This window comes from Panthera uncia (assembly GCF_023721935.1).
Source record: "Panthera uncia isolate 11264 chromosome A3 unlocalized genomic scaffold, Puncia_PCG_1.0 HiC_scaffold_11, whole genome shotgun sequence".
In the NCBI taxonomy this organism is placed as follows: domain Eukaryota; kingdom Metazoa; phylum Chordata; class Mammalia; order Carnivora; family Felidae; genus Panthera; species Panthera uncia.
This window is the reverse complement of record NW_026057578.1, coordinates 83,264,850-83,292,035: the sequence shown is the minus strand read 5'-3', so window position 1 is coordinate 83,292,035 and position 27,186 is coordinate 83,264,850. Positions and strand designations below refer to the sequence as shown.

Below are 27,186 nucleotides of genomic sequence, written 5' to 3'. Positions count from 1 at the left end.
TTATGCTTAAAAATTTTTAAATTCCATCCAGTAATTGATATACATTTTCCCCAAACTCATTAATTCATGAAGCTATGTATTATGAGCATTGTTTTTCTACCATTATGTTTTTAATAGCAAATACACAGAGTTTCAGCTACATTATAATTTAAATAGGCTTTTGCAGAAAGTCCATTGTTTACAAAACTCTTTGTAAAATGGGTTTCCACAGAGAAATGAGTTTCCAAGATGGAATTTAGAATCCTTGGCTCATACCTCTGCTGCTTAGCAAGAAGGGAACCAGCCACTTGCCTGCCATCTCAGGTGCTGAGGAACTTTTCCTCAACCACACCCTTGAGCAAGGGGTGAGCTGGCATCCTGCTCTTTCTTCGGTACAAAAAAAGGAAACAATATATTCCCCATGCAACCTCAGTTCCCACTGACAGGTAATTAATTTTATGGTGTGGAAGTAGCTGGCAAAAGGTACAAAATATTCTTAAATCTGGGATTCTTGAACTGGGGCATACATGTTTTATCTAGGAGGAGTGGTAGACATTTCCTCTAAACCTGCATTAACAATAAATGTGTACTAAAAAGGAACAGACATTACTTTCGAGTCGTTTTAACTCTCCTTTTTAATTGGCATTTTCTTCCTATATCTAAGTATAAAATTAAACACAGTATCTAGTTGACATTAGTCAGTACAATCATGAATAAAAGTGTGGATGCATTGGGGTAATATTGCACTGGAATATCTTAACTACAGGAATGGTAATTTGTTTCTCCTGCTACCCTTAAATCTTATATATGAATGAAGGACAGTGGTCAGTCCTTTAAGAATAAGGCATATTTCTGGATATCACAATGATCTGGAAAGTCTACACATACAATTTCCTGTGACATTTCTGACTTCTTAAAAGATACTTGTGGAGGCACTGACACCTGAGGCTGCCTATGGTCAAATAGGACTGTAAACATTACTCTTTCTTAAAACTTCCTTTCCCTTTAATTTGCTCTCTGCTTAGCAGCTTATTACTATCTGTGGGTCCTTTCTTTCCTCTATCTCTAGGAGAAAATTTGAAGATTTCACTTTCAACCTGTTTTTAGGTTGATTCCCACATCTCTACTCCCTTCTAACCTGCTCTTCCAGCTCCTACCTGATGCTTCCACTGGGATCTCTCATCAGCAACTCAAACTTAGCATTCTTAAATCCAAACTCATCCCTCTCCACTCAGCAACTAAACTTCTGATTTCTCTGTTTCTCTTAATAATGACATTATTTTCTGTCATCCAAAGTAAAATGGTCATCTTTTATTTCTTCCTCTCCTTGTTGCCTACATCCACTAAATTGCATAGTCTGTGCATTCTTGCTTCACGTCTTTCGTATTTACCCCTTCCTTTCCTCTGCCATTAGTACATCTAATTACCTCATGCAAAGCTGTTACTGTTTTTGTAATTAGGATCTCTGTCTTGTGTCTCCCTCCAACTTACCTGACAGTACTCCCCAACAATCATCTTTTGGTTGCTAAGTTTTCCAGGAAAAATATCCACTTGTTAAATATGTCCTTTGTATTTTACTTATCTAGTTATCTAAAATCAAGTAAGGGGACCATTTGGTACCTCCCGGTTCTCTCTTCCCCACCCTCCCATATTAAGCTTTACACCAAAACTTAATAGAAAGAGACAAGGAGAATGACTATCATACTTTCATTTTTTTACCTTAGGGTAAAAACTTGTGTGTTAAAGGCACATTTTAGGTTTATCTCGCTCCATGAATTCATAATGGGCTAATTAATTTCAGTGTCAGAAATGCAGCCTGCTACATGCCTATATTTTGTGCAGTATACACAAAGCTGAGAGAATGTAAGTGGTGAATCTGGGAGATTTGTAGGATGAGAAAGAGCAAGTAGACATGGCCCTTGTGTCTCTTGCTATGGTCAGTAACAGAGGCTGACCTATCTTTCACAGTGCCTAGCTTTCAATTTCTGATTTAGTTTCACAATACACACTTGTTGAATGACTGTAGTCTAAATTGGTTCATATCTTCACAAAATTACGGGTTACTCTAAATCTACTGCCTCCAATATAAGTCAAATGCCTTCTTAGTATTTAATCCTCAGTCAAAATTGTAATTTGATTTTCATTGACTATGTCCAAAGGACATACACACAAATAAATGCAGTTATAGTGATTGTCTCTAACAGACTTGAGGAGGAGGAATTTTTTTATATGGTACTTAAAAAAAAAATGTGCATGTGGGGTGCCTGGGTGGCTCAGTTGGTTGGGCATTCGACTTTGGCTCAGGTCATGATCTCACATCTGGTGGGTTCGAGCCCCACATCTGGCTCTGTGCTGACAGCTCGGAGCCTGGAGCTTGCTTCGAATTCTGTCTCCCTCTCTCTGTGCTCCTCCCCTGCTTGCACTCTGTCTCTCTCTCGAAGATAAATAAACATTTAAAAAATAATTTAAAAAAATTAAAAACTGAGTATGTCTTAATTTTATGATAAACTAAAATAATATACCTAAAAACATAAATGATATACATTTTAGCTTAGGGGCTTTTCCCTGTTTTAGAACATATTAGTATCTAAACACTATATAAGAAACATATATAAGAAACTTAAGTAGCAGAAGTAGTGTCATTTCTTGGCCTTTCCTTGATACATTCACTGTATGAGACTTGTTACCAGTCTTACTTTTCTTTATTCATCCGTACACAGAAATTATCTCTAGGAAAGAAAGAGACACAGACCTAGGGCATGCCACCAAGCCTCTTAGAAAAGATGCAGGCTTATCATGGAAAAATAATTACCAAAGAATAACACTCATGTGAGGAACTTCAACAGACTGCTCTTAAAAACACTATGGCTTTTTATTAACCTACTCAAAGGATTTGTAAGATGTTTCTGACCACTCAGAAAACATTCTCTCCCTCTCTTTCACACACATAAAGCACAAGATTATCAAGAATTTGAAAAGGAATAAATGGTTAAAATAGTTGCAAAATGTATTCCTCACTATCCTTATCACAACTCTCCTATCGGCTTCCCCCCGCCCCACATTACTTTCCTCCTTATGCTCTTCAATACTCCATTTTCCATTAAAGTCTGAATTTTCTGGGAATGGTAATATTCACCAAAGTCGATATAGTCCTACAAAAGGGATAAGTGGGCGATCTATCTGCGAACGTGTTTCAAAAACAAACACTGGGCACCCCGTCAAACGGCAGCTTGGAGGGTTTAAGGAAACTACAGAGCTGGGTGAGGAAGTCTTCGCGGGAGTGGGAAGCAGTCCTTCTACTCGGCTGTCTTACGGCTCCCCAAGCCTCAAGCTGTAGTCAGCTTTGGCTCTTGTTCCCTGTCTTTCCAACCTGGCTCCTGACCCTGCCAGCTCATACTGGGGTGTGGGCCTGCGGGTGCTGCACCGGGGTGACAACACTCTAGATGGGCCGAGCAATTTTGTAGTGGGTCCAAACCGGTACACTGATAAATAAAGTCTTCCCGAGTAAACCGATTCCCTCTAGGGTTTGGATTCTTTTTTTCTTTCTTTCAGGTTTTTTTTTTTTTTTTTTTTTGGTGCAGTGTCTGGGTAGCTCTGACACCTTAAGGCCGCTCATCTGCTCCTCCTCCCCCACGAGGATCCTACTCCTGGATCCAAGTACGCCTTCTCCCGGAGCTCGCGCACCCCTTGCATTTCCTCCCTCTCGCTGTACCCTTGCATTTCCTCCTCCTCCCGACCCAGCCTCCCCCCCACCTGCCCGCCTCCAGCCACATGACAGGAAGGGCTCCGCCACGCGACGTCACCGACGTCCGCGCCCCCGTCCTCCCCCCGCACCGCACGCAAAGAGCGGCGGGCGGAGGGGAGTACGTGGTCGCACGCTCCGCGCTCCCCAACCAGAGCTCGCCAGAGCACCCCGGCGGCCACCGCCGAGCCGGCTCGCGGGTTCCCGGATGTGCGCCGCTCGCGGAAGCCCCGCCCCCGCCGCCGGCTCCGCGCGCGCCCCCGCCCTCCGCCCCGCTGCGCTCCGCTTTCCCCTCCCTCTCCGCCCTCCCCCTTTTTCGTGCCTTGAGGTTGCGGGTCAGCGCGAGCCACTGCAGTGAGTCCGTCACGGCTCCCGCGCGAGTTTAGGTTGCAGCCCTCGAGCCGCCTGGCCCCCCTCTCCCCCTTCTTCCCCTCCTCTCTGCTTCTGTCTCTCCCCTTTTTCGCCATCTCTCCTCCCCGCTCTCTCCGTCTCTGAATCTCGACCTTAATTTCTTTTCTTCCCCGCCCGCTCCCGCGTGCCCAGTCACCCGGCCGGCGCGGGCCCCGCGGCGCCGCCTCCCCTCCCCTCGGGCGTCCCGAGGGCCGCAGCCGCCCCAGCCCAGCTGGGCCGCCGCCGCTTCCTGCGGGAGCCCTTCTGAACGCGGACACTCTTCTCCCCCCGCGCCAGCCGCCGACTGCCCAGCAAAATGGTGAGACCTTTGCTTCCCCTATGCACCATCTCTCCTCCGCTCGCCGCTTTCAGGGACGGGGGGCGGGGGCGAGCCCCGACGCCCCCGGCCGGCTTCCCCCGGTGGAAAATTCGAGAGACCCAGGCAGGCTGGTGCCGCGGCGGGTCCGAGAGAGCCCTCAGCGGCCCGGGTGCGTTGGCGGCCGGCGGGGGGCGGTGGGCCGGCTGCTTGACAGGGCCACCCCCCCAGCCTCTGCGGGGCGCCCCTCCGCCCCTACCCCCCGCGGTCGCCTGGAGTCCGTCCGGGCCTCGACCCCCTCCTCCCGGCCCATGGGTCTCGTCCTGGCCCTTCGTCGCCCCGCGTTACTTCCCTCAGGACCCTCCTCCACGTGGAGACCCCCTTTCACCACCCCCCCCCCGCCCCCGACTCGCTCCTTCAAGTTCTGGCATATTCCAGAATCCTGGGGAAATAATATGTGGTAAATGGCTTTTTATATAAGACCCACTTTCTCTCCAGAGCTGTTCTTTATCCCACTCCATTTTCAAACAGTGAGCCTTGGCAGGAATCCTGCCACTTCTCCCCTTTTCTGTTAGTATTTTGCTGCTGTTTGCAGCCTTATGGGGCTCCTTTCGCTGCTGCTCTTCTTTGCACTAGCGAACCGGAAAGGTCCAAGGTGTATATTCATGAAAACGTAGTCCTACTCGGTCTTTGATAAATGGAGATACTTGTTTTTAAAGCTTCCTTACTGTCAAGGGTTTTTCGTTTTCTTTGTTACCGTCGTAAGTCTCTCTCTCTTGTGGTGGTTGTTTTTGAATCATGGCGATTTAAATTTGTCTTTCCTTACCCTCACATTAATCCCTAGGTAGAATTCATTGCTGTAGTGTTTCAAACCGACGCTAGGGGTGTGTCTCCCGCCTCTGTCACCGTGGCCAAGAAATCAACGACGCCCTTTTAGCCTGTTACCTTACCGGTTCTCTTGCTCCGGGTAGCCGCTGTAGTTTCCTCTTTGCAATCACGAACTGTATACGTAGTAGTTAAAGTTCGCAGTGCTTTTCCATGTAAGATATTCAAACATGGAATTTGGTGGTTACACTTTTTCTAAAAGTCTTCAAACAGTTGTCAGAAGATTTTTAGACCGATTGTTTGACGTTGGGTAATTTCTTGTATTGTATTTCACCCCGTATGTAGAAATCAAGTATTTGAAAATAGAGTGGTGGATTAGTGAAGAGAGAAATTCAGTTGATTGCAACTTAAAATCAATTTGGTGTGATTGTGAGGGGACAGAGTGAAACTAGAAAATTCAAGTAAGTCAGCTTTTACTGAAAATACAGGGCAAAAGATTAAGTGCACTTTTCAGTGTACTTAAAATCCAGATTAAGAACAGACTTAATAAATGATTAGTGATTTTGATATATAGAGGAAAATTTTCCTGTCAACTTGGGAGGCTGCTCAGAGACAACTTTGGCCGTCAAAGTTACAAAACTTAGGTTTTTCCAGACTACTACAGAAAGCAGCTTAGATCAAGGCCCTTCACAGAGCAGTCTTTTTGTTGCCATAGTTTTTTGGAGTTAGGAATTGCACTTTAGTGCTTTAATACCACTTCCTTATACATATATTTTACTTGACGGTCAGGATCTTGAAGATCTTTGGCCATTGCAGTGAATGTTTTTACCTGCATTTCATTGTGAGGAGTAACGATCCAACTTTTTGTTGCTTGTGTATTATATATCAGAATGCGCTGTTTTCCAAGTAGTTTGCTTGCTTGCTCGCTTGTTTTCTGTAGTGTGTCCCCTCAGGAACCTCCTCTCCCCCTTTTTTTGTTCTTAAATTTACTTTCCTGGTACTCAGTGTTTTCTTATCTTTAAAAATGTTAAGATTTATTTTATGATGTTTTCTTATAGGTGATTATTTCCCTCTTTCTAGTTTCCTCTTTAGTATTTATTTTCTGATTTACTCTTGGTTCTTTTAGTCTACCATTCTCTCAATTCCATTTCAAGACCTAGTTAATTTGTTGTGACAGAGGCCTCCCAACTTTAGGATTATTTTGGTCTGTTGAATGTAGTAGCACTGAAAGTGTCAAGACGATACCTATAGCTGAATTCTGCTATATAGGATATTAATTAGCTCAAATAAATTGGGCTTTGGAGTGATCTGGTTCACTGTTCTAGTTAATGGAGTATAACGTTCTGAAAATTTTCACTCCCTTTGGAAAACTTTATTATAACTCTTACTGAGTATCATGAACCTGTTTACAGTTTTGTCAGTGGGTTTTAATTTAGGAATTAACTTACAATATCACTGATTAATTCAAGTAAGGGGAAGGTAAAAAGATTGGATTGAACCTATCAACAATCTTTTCTGACAGGTATTTATTTTAGTTGCTACATTAAATATACTTTATTTCTTCTTTGCCTAAGAGTTCAGTCTTTCCCTCCCTTCACCTCTTTTTGAATTTTAAACTGTTGAGCATCCAGGCGGGATGAAGATTTTATATCCACAACACACACACACTTGAGTACTGTGCTTCTAGGATTTTTTCCCTTACTGGTCAGTTGTCTATGGTAAAATAAATATTTGTTTATAGAAATACATAAATAGATAACTTCACCATTTTTTCTATAGGTGGGCATGTGTATTTAAATAGAGTACTTCAGTGTTAATGGCATGCAGAGGAATGTAAAAAGAATGATAAAATAGAGTGTTTAGGTCTGTGGGATTGAAAAGTTTTTGGAGGAGTAAATTTTTAAGGGCATTTTTAGAAACTCAGTTAACTTTTCATGTATCAGAAATAGTTTTTCTTACCATGTACTTAGGATAATTTAAAAATAGGATTTTATTTTGGATGCATATATGAATATAGTGCATAAGTAATTGGCTTTTCTTTTAAATTTTGTTTCTTGGGAAACCTTATATCTTGTAAATGACCTTTTTATATCTCTGTGTTTTTTAAAAATGTTAATTTACTTGAGAGAGAGAGAGAAAGAGCAGGGTAGAGGGGGAGAGAGAGAATCCCAAGCAGGACCACTCTCAGCATGGAGCCCCACTAGGGGCTTGATCTTACTACCACGAGATCACAACCTGACTCGATTATCAATAGTCAGACGCTCAAACGACTGAGCCACCTAGGTGCCCCTATTGTTGTGTTTTTAAACTTATTAAAATCATCTCTACAATGTATAAATAGAACTTAAAACATTTATTGCTGTCTACGATACCTGCACTTAGAGTTGCACACGACATACTCTAAATCTGTGACAAAGGCTACTTCAACAGCAAAGCAAGCAACCTGTCTTATGGTCAGCAGAATTAAAACTGACATCAGTCATGAGGAGAAAATTTCTCTGCTCATTATGTTCCACAGTGGATGAGAAAATTGAAAAGGTGTAGATTGCAAGGTAAAGAAGCTAAGGGTCAGTTGGCAAAGCAGTGCGAGGGACAGACAAGTGTGGGAAGGTTGAAGCATCTGTCATAGGTAGTAAGGCAAGCAAAAGTACAAGGCAGTATAAGGAAGTCAGCTTGGGCAAGGAGGATTAAGTGAGTCAGACTGACCATGGGCCCAGAGTCTGGGCAAGCAACAGGATTCATTCATATCACGAATACTTGTAGATTTTGTCTCATGTTCATTGGTTACTGTGCTTGGTTGTTGAGGATGTTAAAATGATTAAGGCAGGTTTCCTACTGTCATTTTCATCTATAACAGTAGACAATGCTAGTAGGTGTGAAAAGTTAGCTCTAGTTATATGAATAATACAAAGTCTGATAGAAATTGAGGAAAGAGCAAGATCAGTTTCTTCTGGGATAGGGAAAGTTTTATGAATCAGGTGACAATTGAGCTGGGATTAAAAAGGTTATTAAGATTGCAGTAGGCAGAGTTGGAGGCATCAAGGAAAAGACTCTTTAAATCCTGGAGAAAGGAAGAGAAAACATATATTTGGAACACTAGTATTCAAAATGTGGTTCTTGGGCCAGTAGCATCATCTGGGAATTTGTCAGGCCCTAGTCTGGAGCAGCTGAATTCAAAACTCTAGGGATGGGGCCAAGCAGTCTAGATTTTATAGCTTTTTAGGTAATTCTGAAATATGCTAACTTTTCAGAGCAACTATTTAGAAAATAGCAAGGAATGTTTTTATTTAAATTTTAGTTGAGTATCTGTTGACATACCTCATACTGGCTGTACAAACATAAGACATAATTGTAATTTCCAAGGAACTTAATCAAGTGGAATAAACAAGACAATTATGCATGGTGACGTGCTATTAACAAACTAAAGTTGGGGGTGCTTAAGAGTACATAGCAGGGTAGGGGTACCCAGCTGCGTCAGTCAGTGGAGCATGTGACTCTTGATCTCCAGGTTGTAGTTTGAGCCCCACACTGGGTGTAGAGATTACTTTAAAATCTTTAAGTAAAAATACATGGCAGGGGAGAGGCTTAATCTAAACTGGGATGAGGATGAGGCAATGAGATGAATGTCCCTCAGAGGAAGCTTCCTGGGAGAGAGGGTGTCTGAGCAGAGTCAAAGGATGCGTATTTAGCCAGTGGGAGAGGTGGTCTGCTTAGAGTATTTGTTTAAAGCCATAAGATATGCAAGCCTGTTTAGCCTGGTTGGAGGGTAGAGGATTAGGGTGGAAAGGAGAAAGAGGGTGGTCAGGTAGATTGAGGCAAGACCATGGAGGGGCTTGCATATCATATGGAGTTAACATTTTTTTCCCTAAAGCCAGTGGGAAGCTATTATTTTTAAGAATGACATTGTCTCATTTACTTTTTTAGAGAGATTAGTCTGGTAGCCATGTGGATAATAAAGTAGAATAAAAGAATATAGGTACGGGGACCAATTAAGAAATTATTACAGTAATTCATGTGAGAAGTAAGGACTCAAAAAGAATGTAGGAGCAGTGCAAATGGAGAGGAGAGACCAAGTATGAGACATTTTAGGAGCAGAAGATAGGACTTGGTGACTGTTGGATTGTGGGTAAGGAAAGGGATGAACCCTGTGTGGCTTCTGGCTTGGGTGACTGGATAGATGATAGTGGTATCCGTTCAGCAAATATTTATTGAACACCTACTAGGGTAAGATTCAGTTCTTCATATTCTAGGGGTATATGAAAAATGCTGTCCCTGTCCTCAGGAAACTTCCAGTTTGTTGGTATGACTTGTTTTATCTCTAGTGTTCTCTCCTCATTTGGTAATCAGTGCTTGGAATGCTATGTTGCAAGATTCTAAGTTCGTTAGGATACAGTGCTGTGAAACATTAACACTGCCTGCCACATAGATATCATGGTCTAGGATAGAAGAAGCTTGGTATTCTAAAGGTAGGAAGAGGTAACATATGTTAGAACAGTGATTCTTAGTACGTGGATCTTGAACTAGCTGCATCAACATCATCTGGGATCTTGTTAGAAATGCACATTCTCTGCCTAGGAGGTATAGGAAAAGGAGATATAAGGGAGTGTTAATAAAACTGTTAATAGAGGTCATAATCTCTAAGTAACTTCAGTTAAAATCTGGGGGATGAAAATAAGATTGTAAGGAAATGTAAACTCTAAGAATGCAGAGGCCTTGTCTTTAAGATTACAAATACTTGGTATATACGAAATTTCTGTTTTGGACCTGTTGAATTTAAAGTAGTCCTGGATCATCTAGTTGGAAATGGCCAGCAGGTAATTGGCTCTCTATATCTGGAACTCAGAAGAGAAATCTGGGCTGGGGTTAAAGATTTGAGCATTGTGTATGCATGTGTATTAGGTAGTAAATGAAGCCATGAAACTGGATGAAATTATAGAGAAAACATAAAATGAGAAGAAGGCAAACCCTAAAGCACACTGCATTTAAGAGGAGGTAGATAGAGGATGAGGAATCTGTGAAGGTTATCTGAGAATAAATTGCCAGACAGTTGGAAAATTAGTTAAGAGTGATGTCAGATTTGAAGGAGTCAGCAGTGCCTAGATTTTGCAAATGTTGGGAAAGAGAACTTATAAGTGTCTTTTAGAGGCATCAGGATAGTTACGGTGATCCTGGCAATAGTACAAGAAAACAGCATTTTGTCCTGGTAGCAAGGAAAACCAGGATGCAGTGAGTGAGGAATAAATAGGTAGCTAGACACTGAGTGTAGATTGTTCCTTGAAGCTTCCAGTAGAAGGAGAGAAGATAAAAGCTGCAAAGTTGAGGTTTGAGAAAGAATTTATTTGGGGGTAAAAGGAATAGCCTGGAAAGATGGAGTGTGTTTGAAGATTTAAAGGGAAAAGATGGAATTATTAATAGTTTGAGGTTCCCCAAGAAGATAGGAAATATGGTTCTCTTTAGGCAATAAGAGATTTTTTTTTAATGTTTATTTTTGAGAGAGAGAGAGAGCATGAGCTGGGGAGGAGTAGAGAGGGAGGGAGACAGAGAATCCAAACAGGCTCCATGCTCTGCGCTGTCATCAGCACAGAGCCCGATACGTGGCTCAAACATAGGAACCAAACCGTGATAGCATGACCTGAGCCAAATGAGCCAAAGTTTAATGCTTAACCAACTGAGCCAGCCACCCAGGTGTCCCGGCATAAGAGATCTTTTTTTTTCACCTGTTAATACAAGAGAGGAGATAAAATTGAAAGCTGTTAATAGAGGTCATAACTCTTAAGTAACTTCAGTTAAATTCTAGGTGATGAAAATAAGATTGTAAGGAAATGTAAACTCTAAGAATGCAGAGACCTTGTCTTTAAGGTTACAGATACTTGGTATATACCAGATATTAAGTAGTGTTAGAAGGAATATGTAAATGAGTAAGTGGCATAAAGGAGTAAGTGCTGATGAGACCATGGAGGCAATGAGTGTTCCTTTTTTGAGACATTTATGAAAAAAAGGACAAAGAAAAGTTAATTTCAGTGGTTTACAGTTGGGATGTATTCTATTTAGGATAGCAGATGTTGGTATTCTTTAGAATTAGAAGAGAAGCCAGGTGAGGGAGCTCTAAGAAAGGATGATTAATGGAATGAGTCCTAGAAGTGGCAGAAAGAAGAGGGGAGGGTTAAAGGGAAAGGAGGGACATCAAAAGAGGGGAAAAAAATCAGAGTGAGTAAAGTAGGCCATGGCAACAGATTTGTTTTAATAATGGAGTTCATGTGGTGTGACCTAAATCATCTCAGTAATTTGAGATAGTTTGAGGCAAGATCATCTGAAGTTGAGATTAAGGCTAGGCAAATGGGGTGAGATTGAGGGTGAGGAGTATGGAAAAGGATTATAATACTTATTTGGGGAGATTTGATATGCAGTTAATAGGGTATTAAGTAAATGTTGTTAAATAGTAAGTGGACCCAGGAGAGAGCACCAGTGAGTCGGTGACGTAGGGAATGGATCTAGGAAATTGGAGTATTAACAAGAAAAGAGGTTAGTACTTTGTCAGTCTTTTTTTTTTTTTTAAGTTTATTTATTTTCGGAGAGAGAGAGAGGAGTGTGTCAGTGCACGAGCAGGGGAGGGACAGAGAGAGAGGGAGAGAGAATCCCAAGGAGGCCCCGTCTGCAATGACAGCATGGAGCCTATCATGGGACTCTATCTCACGAACTGTGAGATCATGACCTGAGCCAAAAATCAAGAGTCAGAAGCTCAACCGACTGAGCTACCTGGGCGCACCTGTCAGCCTTTGTTTTAATAACTTCTGATGAAATTACATAGGTCTAAAAGGAACCATTTTTCTGAGTTCAGATTTTATATAAGGGCTATATCTAGTTGTAGATTGATATTCTTATTTTTTTTTAAAGTTCTAAGGACACTATTAATACATTTGCTTAAAAATTCAAATTAAGGGGCGCCTGGGTGGCTCAGTCGGTTGAGCGTCCGACTTCGGCTCAGGTCACGATCTCGCGGTCCGTGGGTTCGAGCCCCGCGTCAGGCTCTGGGCTGATGGCTCGGAGCTTGGAGCCTGCTTCTGATTCTGTGTCTCCCTCTCTCTCTGCCCCTCCCCCGTTCATGCTCTGTCTCTCTCTGTCCTAAAAATAAATAAACGTTAAAAAAAAAAAATTAAAAAAAAATAAAAAAATAAATTCAAATTATACTGAAAGGTATAAATGGCAAGTGAGCCTTTTCTGGGCACCTCTTTTGCTTGTATTGATCACTGTTAAGTTTCTTGTATACTTTTCCAAAATGGAGCTTTTTGGTATTTTTTTCAACCCACGGCAGTGTATGGATTTATTACTATTTCATAATTAAAGAGATTTGAACGATACCATGGTCTAGTTACTCCTTACAATGTCATTCCAAGGTTTTTAACTGTATTTCAGTTAAGCACTGATTCAAAAGCAATTCAGGGTAGTTTTTTAATCAGCGATTTTGTAATGATTGAGGTTGAAAGTAATCTCTACACACAGTGTGAATTGAACTCACAACCCTGAGATCAAGAGCATATGTTCTGACTGAGCTAGCCAGGCCCCGCGAGAAAATATTTTACAGAACATTTTTTTGTACTTATTTTTTCTACTTATCTCCTTGTTAAGCATTAACTAAATGGGTAACAATTTCTTTCTTTCTTTTTTTTTTTTTTTCAAGTTTATTTTTGAGAGAGAGTGAGCAGGGGAGGGGCAGAGAGAGCCAGAGCCAGAGAATCCCAGGCAGACTCTGTGCCATCAGCACAGAGCCTGACGTGGGGCTTGAACTCACAAACCGTGAGACCATGACCTGAGCTGAAACCAAGAATTGGATGCTTAACCAACTGTGGCACCAAGGTGCCCCAGGATAATATTTTTTTTTTAATTAAAACAAGAAAATGACCTCCAAAATGTAGTCTATAAAGCATGTATTTTATTTCACGCTTGCCAGATTAAAATTACTTCCTCACTTTTATACTTCCAAATAAACCTTCTCTTCAGCAGCCCACATCTACTCTCTTTTCTGAATTTTCTCCTTGAACTCCCATACCCTTTTTGTGATTATGAGTTGACAGTTAATGTGTAGATCTGGCACAGGAGTAAATTTCGAGATGTGATTACTGTATGTTTTTGGGTTTGTCTTTGGTTTTGATAATCCTGTACTATAAAAATGTTTTTAACACTTGAAGATTTCTAAAAGAAATCTTTTATTTATTTTTTAAAATTTATTATTTTTTTTAACGTTTATTTATTTTTGAGACAGAGAGAGACAGAGCATGAACGGGGGAGGGTCAGAGAGAGAGGGAGACACAGAATCGGAAACAGGCGCCAGGCTCTGAGCGGTCAGCACAGAGCCCGATGCGGGGCTCGAACTCACGGACCACGAGATCATGACCTGAGCCAAAGTCGGACGCTTAACCTACTGAGCCACCCGGGCGCCCCAGAAATCTTTTAAAATTTAGCATTGAAAACGCAGCGACCCGTAGGTTCTTACAAGTTCCTTCCTCAGAGTTTTGTCAGTTAAAGCCCTTTATTAGGTGTATCATAAGGAGGGCTGTGTTGATAATCTATTGCTATCCCAAAAAACATTTCTGTGAGATGATACTTTGAATTGTTTTTGTAGCATAATTAAATTTATCTGTACTCTAACCAGGTCTCTTTTGTCCTTTGTAAATAATACAGAGTATTTTTGTGTGTGAGAATTAGGTATGCATTTTAAAACCTAGGTACAAGGTAGTGAAGCATAGCAACCTACCATTGGCTTTAATGGAGCTGTCTGTTAGCACTTTTATTTATCCTTAATCTGTCTAGTTTTAGGGCTGATTTTTTTTGTCCTATCTACCTGAGTCTGATGCCACAACCAATCTCCTATTATAGGTGTGCAGTAAGCCAGCATTCTGGGGTATTATTTACTTGTAAGGCAGTCTTTAATAGAAATTGTTAATGTCAGGAAAGAAAAGTGTGAGTAGGTAGTAAGGGAAATCTGTGATTTTAAATCTATTTGTGTTAACAACTGTTTTCCTAACAAATACAATTTTATGAATTATAAACTAACTCATAATCTTTTTCAACTAAATAATGAAATTTATGAACAGATATATTTACGCTCTGCTTTTCTGTTTGGCTGTCACTCTGTCATCATACTTCTTGACTATTTGCTCATTTTCTTGTTTTTCAGTACACTACAGTCTAGATCTGTGATGTCCAAATTACTAGCCACATGGGACTATTAAAATTTTAATTAAAATGAATTAAGATAAAATTATAAATTTAGTTCTTTAGTCACAATAGCTACATTAAAAATACTTAGTGGCTACTTGTGGCTAGTGGTTACTACATTTGTGCAGATATAAAATGTTTATGTCATTGCAGAGCAGAAATTTTTATTAGATAACACTGGTCTAGAATGATTACGTATCTGTATTTCACTGAAAGTTATTATGTTGGCAGTAATCTAATTACCAGCATGAGATTTGGAGTTAGAAAGATTTGAATTTGGATTCTGGTTCTGCCATTCATTAGCTGTGTGACCTTGAACAAACACCATAAACTCTCGACCTTATTTAGTAGTGTAAATTGGGAATTAAGAACACCTCAAATTGTGACAATAATAAGTGTCTGGAAATCCAGTTGGTACTCATTAAATGTATTTGGTTCTTTCTTTGTACTTGGCTTCTTTGTAACATTGGAACTTGTTGGAAACTCTTGGGAGTTCTTTCCTTTTTTGGCTTCCGTGACATGTTCTGCTAGTTGCTGTTCTGCGTCTCTGACCATTTTTAATCTTTGTTGCTAGCTTTTCATCTGGGTTTGGTCCAAGGCCCTCTAAGTATTGATTGTATCACTTTCCCATTTAAAATCCTATATATCATAAGATTAACACAGCCTTAACATAGCTCAGAGACTCGATAGGTTCTACCTATTGCTTACTTTGCTTATTTCACCATGTTCCTGCTTTTGCTCTATGCTCCCAACAACTTGGTCTTGTTACGTTTTATTGAGTATTGTATGCTAGGTTTATTCTGCTGTCTGTTTATTACTACTGTCAGAGCTTTTTGCATCGGCTATGTTTGGAATGCCACAAAAGTCCCTCAAGTAAGTGACTGAGCCTCCCACCCCCATGGCAGGTCATACCACGTTCCTATATTATGCCAGCTGCCAGCATAGATTCCTCCATATTATAAGAATTTAATAAATATTTGTTGAACGGGTGAATTGAGTGAATGCATAAATTCTTTGTTTATTTTCAAAGTTTCATCATCTCTTACATACCGATGATTCATATCTTCAGCCGGCATCATTCTTTTCTGTTCAGTCTGAGGATCTAACTGCTTATAGGATATTCACTCTAAATAAAGGTGTGTGTAAGTCATCTCAACTCATCATAACTAAAACTACATTCATTATTGTCTTCCTATTCATGCTTCCATTATTCCCCAATTTTTCTTATTGGAAACAATTATCAATTCATTCACTCCTATCTGGAAACCTGGCATACCTTCTTCTCCCCTTTACTACTAAAGTCTTAAGCAGTTCTCAGTTGCAGCCTGTGCTAAGAGTAGTAGAACATAGAAACATGTGGCCTGACCTGTGGGGGTGGGAGGCTGTTACTTACTCAGTTACTTACTTGAGGCATTCCTGTTGAGTTCACATACTATTACGGATAAAGAGGAAAACGTATTTATAATGTTCCCAGCATGTTAATACTTTATGCCATCAAGCAGTGACAGCTGAATCCAAAACACACTAACAAAGCTAAAAGTAGTGAGCTACCAAAGAATAATGTATACTATCCATACAGCCCACATTCTTCCTCATGACTCAGTTTGGCCATTTATCTACGTTGGAAGAATTTATTGCACAGTTCCTCCAGATGTTTGTGCATTTTTCTTTTGTTTCTATAACTTAGTTTCAGATACCCCTTCGTAACACTTTTTTCTGTTACTTTCATCTGTACCTTTATTTTAAAAAAATTTAATGCTTTTTCCTTTTTTTTGAGAGAGACAGAGCACAAGTGGGGGAGGGGCAGAGAGAGAGGAGACACAGAATCTGAAGCACGATCCAGACTGTGAACTGTCAGCACAGAGCCCGATGGGGCCTCAAACCCACAAACTGTGAGATCATGACTTGAGCTGAAGTCAGATGTTTAACTGACTGAGCCACCCAGGCTCATCTGTACCTCTTAAAAGTCCCATACTGGGGTGCCTGGGTGGCTCAGTCAGTTAAACGTCCAACTTCGACTCAGGTCATGATCTCACGGTTCGTGTGTTCATGCCCTGCGTCGGGCTCTGTGCTGACAGCTCGGAGCCTGGAGCCTGCTTTGGATTCTGGGTCTCCTCTCTCTGCCCCTACCTTGCTTGTGTGCTGTCTCACTCTGTCTCTCAAAAATAAATAAATGTAATTAAAATTTTTTTTAAAGTCCCATACTTATTAGTTAGCACATCTTTATGCTTAATTAGGATTTTTGTTGATTTTGTTGGTACTCTAATTGCATAGGTTTTGAGTGTCTGCTTCCAACTCTGTTTTCCTTAAGCCATTTTGTTTATTTGTTTGTTTATTTTAAGTAAGCTTTTTGCCGAGCATGGGGCTTGAACTCATGACTCTGAGATCGAGTCACATGCTCTAATGACTGAACCAGCCAGGTGCCCCAAGCTATGTTTTTTTGTTTTTGTTTTTGTGTTAATGTTTATTCATTTTTGAGAGAGAGAGAGAGAGAGAGAGAGAGAGAGAGAACATGAGCAGGGGAGGGGCAGAGAGAGAGGGAGACACAGAATCCGAAGCAGGCTCTAGGCTCCAAGCTGTCAGCACAGAGCCTGATGCAGGGCTTGAACCCACAAACCGTGATATCATGACCTGAGCCAAAGGCAGACGCTTAACTGACTGAGTCACCCAGGTGCCCCAAGCCATGTTATTTTTAATCGTAGTTTTAAGAGCATGAAGTTTTTTCAGGAGCATCAGTATCCTGTTATAACAAACCTGTCTTCCCATTTAGAATCCCCCAAATGCCTCTTGAATCACCTTCTTTATCCCCATTGCCCCTGGCATTGTTGGAATTTCATTTATAGTTCATGTGGACTATTTCCATAGCCACCATAATGCTTTGATGTTTTTGCCTACAGTTTCTTCCTTCTTCATTCTGTCTTCCAGAGTTGCCACCAGAGTTTTTCTTCTGAAAAGGAAATCCAGTGTCACTGCCTTATTTGAAAGTCAATGCTACCTCTTCTTCTATTAAAATTTTAAATTCCTTTGAATGCCACTCATGTTCTGATCATTGTTTCTAGCCATCTTTATGCTATAACCGAGTCAGGTTACTTGATTCTCAAGTGTCTCATCTTTTTTTTTTTTTTAACTTATTGGTGCCTTTGTATATATTTTTTCTTTCATCTGCACTGTGCTTCTCCTTTCTCTGGCAAATATCAAGATCCTGTTCCAATGGCATTGGGTGAAAACTTTACCAACTCCCTCAGGCAATTAGTGGCCATTTGTAAGTCACTTTCATAATAGTATATGCCATATTTCATTGTGTTTAATGCCTCCCCTAAACTGTGGCCTCCTCTAAAGCAGGGGATGCATTTTTATTCATCTTTGTAAAGCCTGTTCCCATTGTAGTATCTCTCATAGAATATAAGTGTAAGTGGTGGATAGGTAAATAGACACTTTGCTTGCTGGCTTGGGAAGCCAGCAGAGGTGCAGCTGTGTTAGTTATATTTATTGTCTAGGTCTGTGGAGGTATTTGAAAGTCCTATGCTTAAGTGCATTAGCACGGTGGGGAAGCTACTGAAGGATACTACTGATTCTGAAAGTTACAGGACTTCTTTTATGCTTCAAGAGTTTTTGTGTATCTGAGTAAATTATCAGTTGGATGTGAGTATGTTATTTTATCTGTTAAATGGTAAGTAGACTTTTCCATAAATAAAGGAGATTCAATTTATAGTGTTTTTGTTTACTTAAGTTGATTTACCATAACATTTTTGTACTAAGTGTATTCTAGAACAGCTGATAAACTGAGACTCCCGTTGTAGATCTTTGCTTTCTTAATTTAGCGAACTTCTGTGTTTGCCCACTGCATATATCAAACATAGCGTTAGGGACAAAAATGAAGGAAAAAATACATAGCTCTAAAGATTCCATAGCATAGATTGAGTTAGGCACGTGGAGGAAAAAATGATAATACAATACAATTGTGTGTGTATGTGTATGTATATGCACACACACACAGGTTTCAGTAGAGCTATTATAAGGTGCTAGATTTCTTCTGGTCACTCTGCTTGTCCAGTTTGAATTTGACATGTAGCAGCTATTTGGACATTTTATTCTGGTCATATTACTCCTAGAATAAAGTTGTATAATGTCAGACAATTAAGTACTGAAAGAAGATTGTCGTCATTTTGTTGTTATGTTGCTTTCAGTGAATTTTTTTGATGTTATGGAACATAATATGGTGTGGTGGAACACTGTTGAGATAAAATTGGAAGACCTCTAATGGAGTATGCTGAATTTACACACACACACACACACACACACACTCTATTTGTAAAGTGGCCACCAGACTGACTGATTAAGAGTTCTTGTGGGTACTGAGTAAGATAATTATTAAGGTGCTTGATAAAGTGCAAAATACTGTTTAAAGTTTAAAAAATCAAACTACTAAAGGGTGGCTCAGTTGGTTAAGTGTCTGACTTCCGCTCAGGTCATGATCTTGTGGTTCGTGAGCTTGAGCCCCACAGCTCAGAGCCTGGAGGCTGCTTCAGATTTTGTGTCTCCCTCTCTCTGCCCCTTCTCCACCTATACTCTGTCTCTCTCTCTCTCTCTCTCACAAATAAACATCAAAAAAGTGTAAAAGAAAAATCAAACTACTAAAAACTAGTCTGTAGTATTTTTAGCAGATCTGGGTTTCATAATCACTTCATTCTGATTTCTGTGCAGCCTCTGTCCAGTAAGTACTCATTAACAAAGTAGAAAATGTATCAGAGTGTTGGGTATAAGTAACAGAATACCCACCCAACTAAATGTGTCCCAAATAATAAGGAATGTACTAATTCACAAAATGAGAAGCCCAGAATCAGAGTTAACAGAGTGGTTCAGCAGTTCATCCAGTTTCATCAGGGACATAGGTCAAGTTCACATTAAAGGTCCACTTGTCCAAAGAGGACCACCACAATTTCATATACCAGCATATGCCTGAAGGAAAAAAAAGCAGGGAGCACTTTCTCAAGTGTCTCTTTTTATTAGGTTCCAAGTCTCATTACAGACTTTTTCTTAAGTTCCATTGTATTTTCCAGGTTTCTTACATATCAAAAAAAGACCTTTGTGCCTTTTGACCACCTTCCTTCAAGGCAGATCTTATAAATTGTCCCTAGCTTACCTTCCATCACTAGGCCTTATGTAATAAAAACAAGCTCAGTATTTTATTTGGTGCTCTGAACAGAAGTCACTGATTACTGATGGGATTGTAGGCAGTGAAATTATATCTGGTTTCTGATGTTAATACTGTATTTCTTCCCTCACCAATACGTGGCTATAACCCTGTGTTGTCAGCCTCTTCACAAAAATATTTTTTGTACCTAGGTTACCCTAATCAAAATTCTGCTTCCTTACCAAGGATATCACTTGCCTTGTGCAGCAGCCGCCTCAAGTGAAGGAACAAGTTGGAAAACTTTCAGTAAAAGACCAGACAGTAAATATTTTAGGCTTTGTGGGCGCCATACAGTCTTTTGCAACTACTAAACTGCCATTGTAGCTTGAAGCAGCTATAGATAATACACAACAAATGAGCATGGCTGTGTTGGAAAAAAAACCTTAGTATAAAAACACAGGTGGCGAATTCTTTCTAAAAGTGCAAACATCAAAAGAAAAATAAATTGAACATCATAAAAGTTAACTTTTATGCTTCAAAGAACATCAAGGAAATGAAAAGACAACCCACTGAATGGGATAAATTTTTACAATTCATAGACTGATAAGAGACTTCTGTCTAGAATATATAAAGAAGTCTTACAATTCAATAATAAAAAACCCAGCTAAAAAGTGAGCAAAGGATTTGAGCAGACATTTCTCCAGAGAAGATAAACACATGTCCAATAAGTACATGAGAAGATGCTCAATATCACTAGAGAAATGCAAATCAAAACCAAAAAGAGCTACCACTTCATACCCACCAAGCATGGCTATAATCAGAAAGACCAGATAAGTGTTGGTGAGGATATGGAGAAATCAAAATCCTCATAACATTGCTGGTGGGGATGTAAGTGTTGTAGCTGCTTTATAAAACATTTCTATAACATATTAAACATAGAGTTGTTATATAACCTAGCAATTCCATACCCAAGTATCCACAAGAAATGAAAGAAAAAACTTGCATATGAATGTATTTATACAGTATTATTCATAATGGCCAAAAAAAAAAAAAAAATGGAAACAGGCCACATGTACACAGATTACATAAATTGTGGTATACCCATATAATATTATTGGCAGTAAAAATGAAGTATTGATTCTTGCTGTATTACATGAATGAACCTTGAAAATATTCTAAGTAAAAGAAGCCAGTTATGGAATATATACTGTATGGTTGCATTTATATGTGGTATTCAGAATGGGAGAGTATGTAAAAACAGAAGGTAGATTAGTAGGATGAGTCAGGGAGATGGGGAGTGACTGTCAGTGGATATGGGCATTCTTTTTAGTGTGAGGAATTTGATTGTGGTAATGGCTGCACAACTCTATGAAAAACCATCCACTTCAGGTGGGTGAATTGTATGGAATGTGAATTATATTTCAGTATAAAGCTATTTATTTTAGAGTGTGCGAGTAGGGGAGAGGGGCAGAGGGAGGGAGAGAAAATCTTAAGCAGACCCCATGCTTAGCGCAGAGCCCAACACGGGGCTTGATCCCACGACGCTGGGATCGTGACCTGAGCTGAAATCAAGAGTTGGACACTTCACCGACTGACCCACCAAGGGGTCCCTAAAGCTATTATGTTAAAAAACCAAACCCATAAAAGCTATGGTAATCAGAACAGAATGGTATTGGCATAAAAACAAACACCTAGATCAGTGGAACAGAATATAGATCCCAGAAATAACCTACACATATATATGGTCAATTAATTTATGACAAAGGAACAAAGACTACACATTGAGAAGAGGATGGTCTGGTCTCTTCAATAAATGATGTTTAGAAAACTGGACAGGCACATGCAAAAGAGTGAAACTGGACCACTATCTTACACCATATACAAAAATCAATTCAAAGTGGATTAAAGACTTAAATGTAAAACCATAAAACTGGAAGAGAACTTAGTGAGCTCCTGGGCATCTGTCTTGGTGATGATTTTTTGGATTTGACAGCAAAAGCAAAGGCAACAAAAGCCAAAGTGAACAAGTGGGACTGTCACCCTAAAAAGCTCATGCACGGCAAAGGAAACTGTCAACAAAATGAAAAGGAAACCTACTGACTGGGAAAAATATTAATAAATCATATATCTGATAAAGGGATATTATCCACAATATATAAAGAACCCTACAACTTCATAGCAAAATGACAGTCCAATTTAAAAAATAGGCAGAGGATCTCTATAGACATTTTTCCAAAGAAGACATGCAGGTGGAAAACAGGTACATGAAAAGATGCTTAGCATCACTAATCATCAGGGAAATGCAAATTAAAACCACAGTGGGATATTACTTCACACCTGTTAGAATGGCTGTTACTAAAAAGCCAAATAATAAGTTTTGACAAGGATGTGGAGGAAAGAGAACACTTGTGCACTATTGTTGTTAAGTTGGTGCAGCCACTATAGAAAACAGCATGGAGGTTCCTCAAAAAATTAAAAATAGAACTGTATGAGCCAGCAATTCCACTTCTGGGCACTTATCTGAAGGAAATGAAAACACTAACTCTGGAAGATGTATGTACACTCATGTTCATTGTAACATTTACGGTAGCCAAGACATAAAGCAACCTAAGCATCTATTAATGGATGGATGGATGAATGGATAAGAAACTATGGTGTGTGTGTGTGTGTGTGTGTGTGTGTGTGTGTGTGTGTAGGGTGGAATATCACTGTCATAAAGGAATCCATCTGCAACAATGTGGATTGGGGGTAATATGCTAAGTGAAATAAGATAAAGAAAATTACTGTATGATCTCACCTGTGGAATCTTTTTTTTTTTTTTAATTTTTTTAATGTTTATTTATTTTTGAGAGAGAGAGACAGAGTGTTAGTGGGGGAGGGCAGAGAGAGAAGGGAGACACTGAATCTGAAACAGGCTGCAGGCTCTGAGCTGTCTGCAGCATAGAGCCTGACATGGGGCTTGAACTCATGAGCCATGAGATCATGACCTGAGCCAAAGTCAGACGCTTAACCGACTGAGCCACCCAGGCGCCCCTCACCTGTGGAATCTTAAAAACAAAACCAAAAACTGAATTCATGGATACAGAGAATAGATTGATAGTTGCCAGAGGCAAGAGATGGTGGATGAAATAGGTGAAGGTGGCCAAAATATACAAACTTTAGTTATAAAGTAAGTCATGAGATCTACAGCATGGCAACTATAGTTAATAATACCGTACTGCATATTTGAAAGTTGTTACAAGAGTACATCTTAAAAGTTCTCATCACAGGAGGGGTTCCTGGATTGCTCAGTCGGTTAAGTGTCTGACTCTTGATTTCCGCTCAGGTCATGATCTCACACACAGTTTGTGGGATTGAGTCCCATGTCGGGCTCTGTGCTGACAGCCTGGAGCCTGCTTGGGACTCTCCCTTTTTCTCTGTCCCTCCTCTGCTTGTGTGTGTGCATGTGCGCTCTCTCTCTCTCTCTCTCTCTCTCTCTCTCTCTCTCTCTCAGATAAACATTAAAAAAAAAGTTCTCATCACAAGAAAAAAAATTTTGTGACTGTCTATGGTGATTGATGTTAACTAGACTTACTATGGTGATCATTTCACAATATATACAAATACCAAATCATGTTGTACACCTGAAACTAGTATATGTCAGTGATGCTTCAATTAAAAAAAAAAAAAAGATAATCACTGAAAAAACCAAACCAAACCCCTAGAGGTGGTAGGCCTGATATGCTTGGGGCCATAATTTGGCAACCCCCTAATAGATTATTACTTCTTAATTCTCACGCAGAGTCATTTCCTTCTATCTGACTGTGTTTTCCTTTATCTCTTTTCATTGCTGTCATCTAACATCTTCCTGGATACTCCAGTTTTTCATTCACAATTTAGTATCTATGTCACATTTTCCCTCTAGGATCCCCCATTCCTTAATTGTTTATGCACATCTTGCTTTAGTCTTCCTTGACCTTTCGTTTTACTAACTTATACTTTGAACTGCTTACTTTCACACTAGTTAGGGTAGTTGGTCTCTTACCATCATCCAGAACTGTGCTACTACTGGGGTTATATTTCCTCTGTTCTGAGATTATTTTCTTAATTATAATTACTGAAAATGCTATGCACACAGAGTTTTCTGTTTTGTTTTAGGATTATGTATGTTTTTAAATTAAAATATAATACCAAATTATTGTTCCAAGTTGTTGGATGGTTTCTGTGTAATATAGTGTTTTATATTTTCCATTGCTATACTATTCTCCTCAACTGTCTCCACCTATCTCACACCCTATTATTGTCTCGTTTTTGTGATTGAGACTATGTTAGATATATGAACACATTTTAAATTGCTTTGTCAGTGTAAGTTGGCAGTGACTAGCCACTTGAACCTAAGTTTTCCAAGATGAGAGGAAAACGGTTTCAGTAACTTACAGCTTCTCTTATATAATATAGAGAGGATATAGCTTTATCATATATTGGTGAGAATACTATGGGAATTATGTTAGTGTGAGTTCAAATTTGGTCTTTGTCACTACCAGTTTTGTGACCTTGTGCAAGTTGCTTAACCTTGACATCCCTATTTACCAAGAAGATTGTTTGGAGGATAAATGAGATAAATGTATGTAAAGTCTCTAAAAGAGTGCCCAGCACATAAATGTTATTTCATTTTTTTTGTATTCAGTAAACTTTTCTTTTTTCCATCCATATTTATATTTACAAAGCTAACTTGTAAAGATTACTTTCTAGATCTGTCAGCTTTTGCCTTTAAAAAAAGCCCATGAGAAGTTGACAAAGTAACATTTATTGTTTTGCATGTTTTGTTTGAACTAAGGTAGTTTTTTCTTTTAAGTTTATTTTGAGAGGGGTGGGGGAGAGAGAGAGAGAACAACAGGGAGGGGCAGAGAGAGAGAGGGAGAGAGAGACTCGCATGCAGGCTCCCTGCTGTCAGCACAGAGCCCAGTGCAGGGCTCAAATCCATGAACCATGAGATCATGACCTGGGGCCAAAACCAAACGACTAACTGACTGAGCCACCCAGCAGGAGCCCCAGAACCAAGGTAGTTATTTAAAAATTTAAGTTAGTGCATCTGAACTTAGTCTGAGATATTAGGACTTTATATAAGGAATTGTTTTAATTTGATGGAAATAATGTTATTGTTATAAGTAAAACCAGATGAAAAGAGCCAGCAGGGTTTTTGCAAACCTAGACTTTCAGAGAGGTCTCTGCTTTAATAAAGCTTTTGTTGTGTCTGTTGCTACTTGAGAAGTATCTTACACCTTTGGGAATGAAATCTTATTCTTAAATCCTTCCTTTTATTAATTGCTTACAGTGTATTAAACACTGGAAGATATCATTCTTAACTTTTTGGACATACACTCCTGTAAAAATTTTGGGTTGGCATAAAGATGATTAATTGGTGAGCGGACTGTGTTTAAAGTTCATATGACAGTTGTTTGGAACTTAATACATTTTCCCAAAGAAATAACAAAAATGGATGTACCTAATAAAGATTTACAACAAAAGCATATTTCAGTGGTAATTCAAAAATATTAAGTATTTTCTATGTGTCATGCACTGAAGAATAACTGTAATGAAAAACAAAACACGGTAAGAATAAAATCCATTGAACAAATTTGTGGGATGTAGCTAAAGCAGTGCTGAGAAAGAAGGAAACTTAACAGCGCTAAATGCACATTTCAGAGAAAAAAAAAGGCTCAGTAATCTTGAACTCCCATCTCAAGAACCTGAAAAAAGATAAAAAAGAGCAAAATCTACCCAAAGCAAAGAAGGGGGAAATAAAGATAAAAGCAGAAATCAGTGAAATTGAAGACAAAAACAGAGAAAATGAATGAAATCAAGAGTTGGGTCTTCAGAAAGATCAATAAATTGATAAACCTCTACAAGATGGGGAGGAACAAAAGAGGAAACAAATTCTCAGTATCAGATATGAAGTGGAGGGTATCACCATAGACCCTTCAGACCTGGCAAAGATCATATGGATATACTATGAACAACTCACATATAAATTTGACAACTTTGATGTAATGTAATGGACCGTTCCTTTAAAAATACAAACCACTACCGTTCACCCAATATGAAATAGATGATTTGAGTAGCCCCCATTACCTTGATACCTGCCCCCAAAAGTACAAACACTATCAACTTTCCCGTATTAATGTATATGTAAAAATTTTAACAGAATGTAAGCAAATAGAGTTAGTTAAGCAGAATGGAAAGAAAATTGTATACTATAACCAAGTATGAGCTCACTGCAGGGATGCACAGCTGGTTCACTATTTGAAACTCAGTATAAATAATCTGTATGAACAACTAAAGAAAACTCACATGATCACATAATTTGATGGAAAAGGCATTTAATAAAATTCAGGACCCATTCATGGTTTCTTTAAAAAAAGTAAAAATACATACATGGGGGAACTAACTCAGTTGGTTATGGAATATCTATAAAAACCTATAGGAGGGGGGCACCTGGGTGGCTCAGTCAGTTAAGCAGCTGACTTCAGCTCAGGTCATGATCTTGCGGTTTGTGGGTTCAAGCCCCGTGTTGGGCTCTGTGCTGACAGCTCAGAGCCTGGAGCCTTCTTCAGATTCTGTGTCTCCCTCTCTCTCTGCCTGTCCCCTTCTCGTACTCTGTCTCTCTCTCAAAAATAAATAAGATTAAAAAAAAAAAAATCAAACCTATAGGTAACATTATAGTTAATGGCAAAGACTGAATGCTTTTCCCATGAGATCAGTAACAAGGCAAATATCTGCTCTCACCACTCTTTCAACGTAGTGATGAAAGCTCTACCTGGAATAAGGGAAGAAAAAAATAAAGGTATACGGAATGGAAAGGAGGAAAATCTCCCTATTTGCAGATGACATGATTGTCTACATAGGAAATCCTGGGAAATCTACAAACAAACTAGAACTAATGAATTCAACAAGTTTGTAGGATATAAGGTAAACATACAGAAATCATGGTTAATTTTAGAAGAGAAAAATAGGATTGGTTAGGTTAGATATTAGGTAAATTTTAAACTGCAAAATAAAATAATAGGTATCACTATTTCAGGCCCCAATATGCAGTAGGATCTTTAAAATAGTTAACATTATGTACCTTCAATCATTTACTAGGTGAAGTTATAGAGTAAAATTTTGGAGTATTTATCAGGCTAGAAAATTTTAGGGTTTTGTTTTTCTTCTAAAATAATTTGACAAGGTCAGATGTTACTAACTTCTGTTGGAAAACTGGTCACTTTAACAGTGGTATACTGTATTAACGAACATTTCTGTCATACGATAGCATCATAACTAATTTTTATAGAGTATCTACAAAATCCCTCTTGCCAGATTTGTTGCTATAACTAAGGTCATGTTTGATTTGTATTGCTAACAGCATCTGCTGTTTTTGAGATTTATTGCCTTTTCTTATACTGTCTGTTGTACTGGCTTACAAAAGAACATAATATAAAGTTAAGCATACTCTGTTTGGGAAACTTTTGTCTTCTGGACCAGCAGGATGCTTCAAGGTGTTTCTTGACATTCCATGTCTGCCTTCTCTCTCCCTATCTCCCTCCCTCTCCTTCTCTCTTCCAT

General features: G+C 39.4%; 1 protein-coding gene across 3 annotated transcripts in view; it reads left to right on the top strand.

The window, feature by feature from the left end:
- Positions 1 to 286: 286 nt before the first annotated feature.
- PPP3R1 (protein phosphatase 3 regulatory subunit B, alpha) overlaps positions 287 to 27,186 on the top strand; it is a 73,117-nt gene continuing 46,217 nt past the window's right edge. Inside the window, exon 1 of one of the 3 annotated variants that reach the window (XM_049651569.1) lies at positions 287 to 425. Coding sequence is in view for 1 of the 3 variants with exons in the window: in XM_049651568.1 (XP_049507525.1) it covers positions 4,428 to 4,430 (3 nt within the window). In the remaining 2 variants the exon portion in view is untranslated. Of the gene's footprint in view, positions 426 to 4,007; positions 4,431 to 4,830; positions 9,719 to 27,186 lie in introns of those variants that run through there. The other 2 variants (XM_049651568.1, XM_049651571.1) reach the window with 2 other exon arrangements.